Raw genomic sequence first — 9,525 nt, 5'->3', positions numbered from 1 at the left:
AGGATGGGAATGTTTACATGCCCCAGACTAACTACCAATTTTACAGGTATAACTCAATGCTCTTACAGGTACCAGAGCTGAAAACGTTGCTGTCTTGGGCTGTGAACTTGTAATCTAGTAACTTCCAGGCTGTCCCCTTCCTGGAAGTGTTCAAGGCCAGGGTGGATGAGGCTTTGAGCAACCTGGTCTAGTGGAAGGGGTCCCTGCTTGGGGCAGGGGGGGTGGAACTAGATGATCTTTAAGGTCCCTTCCAACTCTAACCATCCTATGATTCTGGGAACTCCTAAAAATGAAAATTTTTCAAAAATGTGAGTTTTTAGCAGTTGTAATTGCAAAGGAAAGCTTTAAAGCACTGGATTCAAATAAACCCTGGAAGATGTTAGTCCTCCTCTTTTGAGCACAGAAGCTGAATGCCTCACCCTGTGAAGCAGACCTCAGGATTGCGCGCACTTCTAAGGTCCCTGTGTTTGGGAGCTACTGAGGTCCTTGAAAGACAGTATCTACTTAAGTTGTGCTTTGAAAACTTAGCTACCTGAAGATCTGTTCCTATGTGGTGGCACTACAGCATTGGTTGCAGTTGAGTATCTAGCACCTCTCTTCCACCTCAGTCTGCTTCAAGTTCTTAGAGGAGCTCTGGGTTTTCTAGGGACCAGAATAAATCTCTTCAGGCTGGTGAGTAGTAGGAACCCGCATTTCCTGCTTCTTGACCAAGTGTCCCAACAACAGCGCTGTTAAGTGAGTGGTGAGGCAACCTTCATCTGCCCTTCCTCTGGCTGTCTTTTCAAACACGTTAGCCACTTGTTCCCAGATGTATGTCTAACTGCAGGAGGAGTTTTCAGACTCTGAATCACCATTTCACAGGGACTGAAGGCGAAGCTTAAATACCTGTCTGTGGGAAGGAGATATTAGATACGCCTCACTGAGGTGATACCTCTTAGCTGGTTTAGATATTCTTAGTTACAGTAAGGAGAAGGTTTTGAATTCCCTTTGAGCACTCTTGAATTTCTCCAGTGATTAAAAAAAAAATACTTCTGTTTCCTGTGCAGGACTGTGCATTTTGCTCTTAAGAGAAATATTTTGCTTTTAAGTGTGGCTGCTGTGCAACTGTGTGTATGCAGAACGCACTAGGGAAGTGGTTTGGGTTTCCTGCTCTGAGGAAAGTATGTCGTCAGGAAAGTGCTGTATGTTCAAAACTTGTGGTTGCTGGATTGACAGTACTGTAAATATTCCTCCAGTTGCTGGCTCAAAAGAGTGTTTTGTTCAGGCTGTGTAATTAGTACCCATATTCAAGTATCTGCATATGTGCAATTTATTTTATTTTTAATTCGAGCTTAAAAAGTATTTTTGCCTCTGGCCTGAAGGCCTACATAAAACTTAAGCTAATTGAGTGAATAAACAAGCTAGATAGCACCTCAGATATAATTTATGGTTCATCAGGAGTACAACATGGTTATTCATGAATTTATTGTTTTCTGTCTTTATAGTACAGAAATATTTATTTGTGTCACTTTGAATTAAAGTAAATTACTGTTCTGTCAAACCGAGTTTCATAATGGAGTTAAGGAAAGTGAAGGTGTTTAAAATGCACATGTACTTCCTTTGATTTCTTGGAAAGCCTGATATCCTTTAATATACTGTCCTAGGTATATATTTCATCAGGTACAGAACCTGTACTTGATCTGCCTCTGTTTGCATCAGCATAACCACACAAAATTAAAACAACATAATGAGAAGCTATAATATTTATACCTCATGTCCCAGTTTATGAACATTCCTATTGATTTGAAAAGCAAATTTAATTTTAATTTTCAAAACCATACTTCTATATATGTTTAAAAGTGGTGTATCTCATGCAGCTTAAATGAGATACTGCTTTTAGTAAAGGAATTGCTTTAGATATGTTATAGCATGTTCTGGTTTTACAGGGTGCTATGTTCCTTTTGAGCCATGCAGTTTGGTAGATGTTTACTTGTTAAGGTTTTCATGTGAGATTTCCCATCAGTACTTATCAAATGCTGATTATTCACAGGAGTCATTATGATGAATATTTATGTTTATGTAGTTGCTCATATTTTTCTATGTAAGTTACTATTCTGGTCTATTTTAGCATTTTGATATTTCTAGGGAAGTTATAAAAATAAGGTCTTAATTAGTTTTTAAACCTACAGTTGTGTTAGTAAATATTTTAAAGTTATGAACAGGCTTACTTATTGCTGATTTTATTTTTTTAAAGGAAAGATTTTGTTTGATTATGTAGTAATTTTGATAAGTCTTTTTCTAAAATATCACAGTATATATTGTGTAATGCAGTATGTTATCAGCGGTCTAATTACTAAGAATTGATCAAAACAAAGGAAGCCATGCCCAAAAATTTGGGCACTTCCAATCTAACTGTAGATTTTGATGACTGGGACAATTTGTGGATATTGTATTAGAGAATATTAGTTCCTTCAGTGTGAAAGGCCAAGGGTTTCGTGCTTGAAGTCAAATTGTTAATGTATTTAACTTCTTGCCATCAGTAAATCAAATGGATTTTTTGGCTTCTTTTCTCTTGATGGCTCTTTAGATGCTCCTGCTTTCCTTTCCATGGCTGGTACGTTTTCTTCCTTCAGTGCATGTTCAGTATAAGGTACTCAGAGCAGGATTATTCATGTTTCTATTCAACTGCAAGGGTTAGAAACTTCCTTTGTTTTTTAAGGTACCTGAGTTTCTTATTTTATCTGTGGGCAACCAGAGTTGGGGCTTTAAGAAAAAACTACAAATATTGTAAAATTCAGAGCTTCATGCATACCATAATAGTGTTTTATCATGCTAACCAGAGCAGTGTCACAATCAGTTTGGAGCAAAATAGATATCTGAAAATGACTATCCATTATACAATTTTGTTTTTTTACAAATTTTACATTAATTTACATATTTCCTTAGACGTCTGTAGCACTTGCTTCCCACATACCCTTTTATGTTTTTGGCATTAGCACAAGACTTCAGTAAGTCTAATTTTGCTGTCTTTGTTAATACTGCAGAGGTACTCAATATGTACTTTGATATTTCCATTTGAAATCTAATGAAAACATTTTTCTAAACAATTGAGTTAATTGTATGCCTTAAAGTGTCAATCCTTTGACCCTTAAACACTATGAAGTTTTATTTTTGACACAGTGGCAAGAGTTCTAGATTTGGGGCTATTTTACTTGGTCAGTCTAGAAATTTAGTACATGGAGAGATTAGTGTAGGTGGAGTTTCTTGGCTTCTTCGTCCAGCTTCCCTTGAGAACACATACTCAGAAAGAGGAGTTTGGAATCTGGCTGGCCATAAATACTAATTATATTCTTCGTGTGGGTTCTTGCTTTCATAGTCGTGATAACTGTTGCTTTGTGCTTAGTGGGTCAGCTCACAGCGGTTATTGTAGAGCGTAATGAATGATGCTTATTTGTGCTGTACGGTTGACCACATCTGGGGGTGAGAACACGCTGGCAGCTAATTGGCCTGGCAAATGATCAGGCTGCTACAAAACAGGATCCTTATGTTAGATAGAAAAAAAAAATCACAAGGAACTGTCATCCTTTGCTCCTTCTGATGGTTTCTAGTGGAAAGGACAAACATTAGCTGTAGATAAATAAGCTCAGTAAGTTTGCAGATTACACCAAGTTGGGCAAGAGTGTTGATCTGCTCGAGGGTAGGAAGGCTCTGCAGAGGGATCCAGACAGGCTGGGTTGATGGGCTGAGGCCAATTGTATGAGCTCTAACAAGGCCAAGTGCTGGGTCCTACACCTGGGTCACAATCACCCCATGCAACGCTACAGGCTTGGGGAGGAGTGGCCGGAAAGCTGCCTAGCAGAAAAGGGCCTGGGGGTGTCAATTGATAGTTGGCTGAATATGAGCCAGCAGTGTGCCCAGGTGGCCAAGAGGGCCAATGGCATCCTGACCTGTATCAGAAAGCATGGCCAACAGGACCAGGGAAATGATCATCCCCCTGTACTTGGCACTAGTGAGGCTGCACCTTGAATCTTGTGTTCAGTTTTAGGTCCCTCACTACAAGAAACACATTGAGGTGCTGGAGTGTGTCCAGAGAAGAGCAATGAAGCCACTGAAGGGTCTGGAGCCCATGTCTTATGGGGAGAGGCTGAGGGAACTGGGGTTGTTTAGCCTGGAGAAAAGGAGGCTGAGGGAAGACGTTATTGCTGTCTACAACTACCTGAAAGGAGGGTGTAGTGAGGTGGGTGTTGGTCTCTTCTCCCAAGTAACCAGCAATAGGACAAGAGGAAATGGCTTCAAGTTGTGCCAGGGGAGATTTAAATTGGATATTGGGAAAAAATTCTTCATCAAAAGGGCTGCCAGACTTTGGAACATGATGCACAGGGAAGTGATTGAGTCTCCATCCCTGGAGGTATTTAAAAGATATGTAGATATGGTGCTTAGGGACATGGTTTAGTGGTGGAATTTGCAGTGTTAGGTTTACAGTTAAACTCTATGATCTTTTGATCTTTTCCAGACAAAATGATTCTGTGATAAGATACTGAGATCTACTCTTATCACATGCATTTAAGCCTCAAATCAATTTGCGGTTGCTAACTACTTGTGAGTAAGTCCCATCCCCAACAATTGTGTTAACTAGTTTGTAGAGCTGTGTCCATCAGTGTTTGCTCTCCTTTTTCTCCTGGATCACTTGTGTACTTGACTTTTGAACTACCTGTGTCAGTAATGTTAAGGACAGATAGTCCTGCGTGGAAGTGTTGTGTTGCTTGGCATCAAGCAATTTCATAGAAGTGGTGCTGATGCTGCTCCTAATTATGATCTCAGACCTTTAGGTTTCTTTACACTTCAAGGAACTAGAATAATGAAAAATTCTATGATCAGGGGACAACAATTTTCATTTTCACATCTTACTAGTGTGTAGTTTAGCTCTCTCCCACAAAGACTGGAGCTTGCAGGTACTTACCTTCCCTGTCAGACTGCTTTGTGTCTGTGCTGGAACCAGGCAGTTGCCTTTGCTCTAAGCTTTGGTAGCACTGAGTAGAAAAGGCTGCTTATTCCTTAGAAGCCCAGGAGTACGCTTGAGTGAGTCAAAGCAAAAATAATAGGAGGGAAATATCATCTTTTGGGCTGATGTCAAACCGGTTGCTCCAAAAAGTTGCAAGGATGAGCTTGACAGCCCACCAATGAGAGATGCTTCTCTGCTGTTCCAAAGACCGCTCAGTATTGATGTTAGCAAGAAAGAAGAATAAAGTTCACATGTCCAGCTAAATCATTTTGTCAACAGTGAAGGTTTTAAAATAGAGAGGGCTTCAATATTATTTGAATATCTGTGTTTTAAACAACTGGATCAACAGGTCCAAATAACACAGCAGATGTTGTGGTGTTAACTAGCTGTGTGATGGAGAACAGCTTTTAAGGGCTTTTGGTCCCTTCTAGTTTTGAAAACTGGTTTGCGGCATTTGACACAGCACAGTACACCTGCTAAGCATCAAGATTATGTCATTGATTTCTAAGCTAGGTATAGGTATGTTCTAGCTCCCTCCCTTGTATCACTGTGCAGGACATCTGTCAGGACAAAATAGATCCTATCACATATGAATATGCGATAGTATCATTTGGTTTTCTTCTGTACAAACTTTGCTTGTATCTCAATGGGTTCTCTGAAATGTATACTTTTAAAATTTTGCCTTTTCCTTCCACTTAAAACAACTTTATCAATACTATCTGTTTGTCTTCTGAAGAGCATGTTTATTTTACCTTTTGAATGCATGTTAAAAATAGGCAAACCAAAATACGACAGTTGTATTTGTATTTTACTGGATGAGCTAAGAAAAAGTAAATTAAATAAGCCTTTAGCTTTTTTGCCTGCTCTGAGCACTCCATGGTGTTACTGAGCAGACCAGATGCCTTGTGAGGTTATTGTGAGCAATATGTAGAAAGAGGTGCCCTGTTGTATTATTTGGTTGATCCTCCAAAAACAGTGAAAAAAATGTTCATGCTTATGTAATCAGGACTTTGATGCTGTGAAGAGAGAAGGAAAAAAATATGGTAGCTTAAAAGGTTGCTATGGGATTACAGTTGTTTTTATTAGCAGTTGATGGTTAAGTATCTTTTACTGCTGTCTCTCTGAACTCCCATGACTGATAATTTAACTGCTAATTCAATTGTGTGACGATTGATTGCCAGGAGCTATTCCTTGAAGAGCACTACAAATTTTATCTGTTTCTCTACTAGCTGTAGTGTTTTTTTACTTCCTCTGTGTTACTTTGTGTATTGGCACACAGTAATGTATATGATAAATATATACCAAAATGATGTATACATAGAAAGTGGTAAGACAGACATATTTGCTGGATAACTTTTTGGAGCACACTTTTAGATGTAGAAGGCTGTGCTGATCTGCTGTTTTGTGGCTGAACTTTGACCGTTATTTTTCTTTTGCCATAGGTAAAAAAAAAAATTATAATGAACAGTTTAAGATTAGATAATTTTTCTCTCTAACACCACCATTCTATTTATAACTATAAATCTTTTTTTTTTCCCCTCCCTTGCATCTGTAACAGCTAGCCGATGGCGGAACCTCTTCTCTACACCTGTCTCCTTGGCTTTTCCCTATAGTCCTGTTGCAAGACTCACCCCATATACCAATGGCTTTAATAGTCCCAGCTTCTCTAAAACCTCCAGTAAAGCAATACTAACACCTGAACGGACAGGTAATGCTTATCTTTTCATTGATTTACAGTGCTTACAAAATTGCTTAATCTAATCTTGCTAGCATTCAACAGCAGTACACTTTTCAGATGATTGTATAGACTGTCATCTCAGAGAGAGGTTGGGATTTTTTTAAATTATCTAAAATTTAGCAATTAACTAGTAGTGTAGTTATCTTGTGTTACATGGCGTGTTATAGGAGAGTGATGCCCGTAAACAGAGCCTGTTTCTCAGTAATAGTTTACCTGAGAGTGTAGTTGTGACTGTGTCAGTTTAAACAGTTCCCAGCTTTGTCTGCCCTTTACTGCTCACATCTGCCCCACTGTGCCCCTTCCTTATGTCTACAGAAACATTTGGGAAGCCGGGTAATGAAGTTGCAGGAGGAACTTATCTATTATAAAAAAGGCCAGCAGAATCATGGCTGTTTTCAAGCTGGCATTGTTGCTACTAGCTGAGATTTATTTCACGTTTGTCACTGATTTTCAGGGGACACGGGAGTTTTAGGAAAAATACAAATTTTCTGTGGGCTGTAAATTGCGAAGAGTTGCATTTTTCTTTCTTCACTACAAGTATCAGGAGTCAGTTTATATCCGTGACTTCTCTTAAGCTTCAGTGGAGAAAATAATCTTCTGGGCAAGAGGCATTAACATTTTATTAGCTGGTGGGAGCAAGTGTGGTTTAAGGAAGCATCACACTGATCTGTGTGCAGTTTTCTTTACAATATGTGAAATCAGTGCAGAAAGCCCTGTTAGGGATGTGGGCACTGTGGGTGAGAGAGAGCTCCAGACTGAACGCCTGGTGTAGGTGTCTGAGTGAGATGTGTAAGCTCCCCTGTTCAATGGGGTGTAATTTAGTCCCTAAGTGATGGAGTCTCATACTATTTGAGATCCACCCAGGTGTCTTGTCTGGCTTCCCACTGCTGCTTCAAAAGGGCACAGCTGTTACTACCTGTGTAAAACCTCCATTGTAACTTGCACATTTTAAAAAGCAAGCACATTTACTCCTTACAATCCTTCCAAAGCAAAGTAATCCCCTGTGTGTTTTCTGTTGGAGGTATCATTAGAGAACAGCTGAATTTAGGTGGCTGCTTTGAGCAGTGCTAGAGGATGCAAACACACCTGTGATGAAAACATGGCTGATGAGCTGTTGTCACAGTGGTTCTTGCCCTGCATGCTGTGGGCCTCTGCTGGTCCAGAGGATATTAGAAAGTGATTTACTGTTTTATTTGAATATTTTTTCTTTGAAGTTGGACAACAAATAGCTCATACAGCTAATTGTAATTTAATTTATATTTTACTAGGTGGAATCTGAATACTGAGCAGAAGTTGATGGTGCATACACACTTGATTTTCATAATGGAATAGGGAGAACCACAGGCCCATAAGAAGGATTCAAATGCAGATGTGTTTAGACAACACTAATCTGAGCTGTATCAGAACTGTATTGGCTAAATTATTCATTGTCTGGGCTATGTGATGCTATTTTGGCAACATGCAGAGGAATTCATGATCCAATTCTACACTTACTACTTCTCACGAGTATCAAATCCCTTTGCTAATTGTTAGTGGATTGCGTTACACTTCTCAAAGTCTGTTATACAGAAAAAAAATGGTGGTACTGTAATGTAAAGGGCAGATAGTAATTAATTAAAGATGGCTAGAGATATTCACAGACTAAGGGTTATGTTTTCTTACATAGGTTACATTTCTAGGAGTTCCCCTTTGAGCCCACAGTCATCAATAGACAGTGAACTGAGCACCTCGGAGCTGGAGGATGATTCCATCTCCATGGGATACAAGCTGCAGGACCTCACCGATGTTCAGATCATGGCTCGTCTACAGGAGGAGAGTAGGTGGCTTTTTTCATTTTTCAAAATACTCTGAGGAGGATTTCCCATAGCAGTCAAAACTGCTCCAGTCTGGTCTCAGTCCAGTGGATCTTTCTTAAATGGTGTCGCCTCTTGAGTTGCATGTGGAAAAACTCTTCACCTGCATGGAGAAGGTGCACACGTTGTTGGGTTCAGGTTAATGGTACTGGATCTTTCAAAACTCGATGCTTCCATATTTCTGAATCCCAACTGGTGGTTCCATGCTTGTTCAGTACATTTGGATTTAGAAGATTTATAATGTCTTACCACATTCATTAAAATTATTTTATTTCTGGGGAGGGAACGTGCTAAAACATTTTTGTCATGCATACATTTCATGAGAAAGGTAAAAATAAGCAGCTGTCATGGATTCCTTTGTCTCTACTTTGATTTTCTAAATTGTCAGATAAATTTTGAAATTAATACCCCTTTAAATCCTGAATTGGGGCATTTAAATTTAACATTTTGGTTTGAAACTAGTGATTATGCACAAATCTGAGTCCAAAGTTTGTTTGTTCTAGCTTGTTTGACTTGATAGTAATTTTTGAAAAATATCTTTATTCATAAATAAAGGGCATTTGACTTAGAAGTCACTCAGTAAGTGCAGTCATCGGACTAGATGATCTTTTGAGGTCCCTTCCAATCCCTAATATCCTGTGATTCTGTGTGATTCTCACTTCCTATTAGTGCCAAGTGAGACATCAAGGAGGAAATTATAAGATGGAAAACAAGAGAAATTCAGAGATGGTGATTGAAGGAAAATGCAAAGTAAAAAAGGACTGAATGGAATAAAGGAAAAATGTGAAGAAGGAATTACAGCTGCGATCTGTCTGCAGCAACCAGATTGAGCAGACCAAAGTGATTATTTGTCAGCAAACTTGCTGAACATCAGCATAGAAGTTAGCAGGTGTGAGACTTTCCAAGATAGCAGAATTCTCAGCTGGCAAATGTGTGTGGTCACAGCTTGGAAA

The 9,525-nt window shown here is 39.2% G+C and overlaps 1 protein-coding gene across 3 annotated transcripts in view; it reads left to right on the top strand.

Annotated features, from left to right (window-relative positions):
• The window catches only part of SLAIN1 (SLAIN motif family member 1), a 52,231-nt gene that overhangs the window by 23,014 nt on the left and 19,692 nt on the right, over positions 1 to 9,525 (top strand). Inside the window, exons 2-3 of one of the 3 annotated variants that reach the window (XM_010176741.1) lie at positions 6,540 to 6,689; positions 8,386 to 8,535. In XM_010176741.1, coding sequence (XP_010175043.1) covers positions 8,475 to 8,535 — 61 coding nt within the window. In that variant the 5' untranslated portion in view covers positions 6,540 to 6,689; positions 8,386 to 8,474. Of the gene's footprint in view, positions 1 to 6,539; positions 6,690 to 8,385; positions 8,536 to 9,525 lie in introns of those variants that run through there. The other 2 variants (XM_010176742.1, XM_010176743.1) reach the window with 2 other exon arrangements.

This window comes from Antrostomus carolinensis, unplaced genomic scaffold (genome assembly GCF_000700745.2).
Source record: "Antrostomus carolinensis isolate BGI_N321 unplaced genomic scaffold, ASM70074v2 scaffold4441, whole genome shotgun sequence".
NCBI classification, from domain to species: domain Eukaryota; kingdom Metazoa; phylum Chordata; class Aves; order Caprimulgiformes; family Caprimulgidae; genus Antrostomus; species Antrostomus carolinensis.
This window is presented reverse-complemented; position numbering and strand designations above follow the sequence as displayed.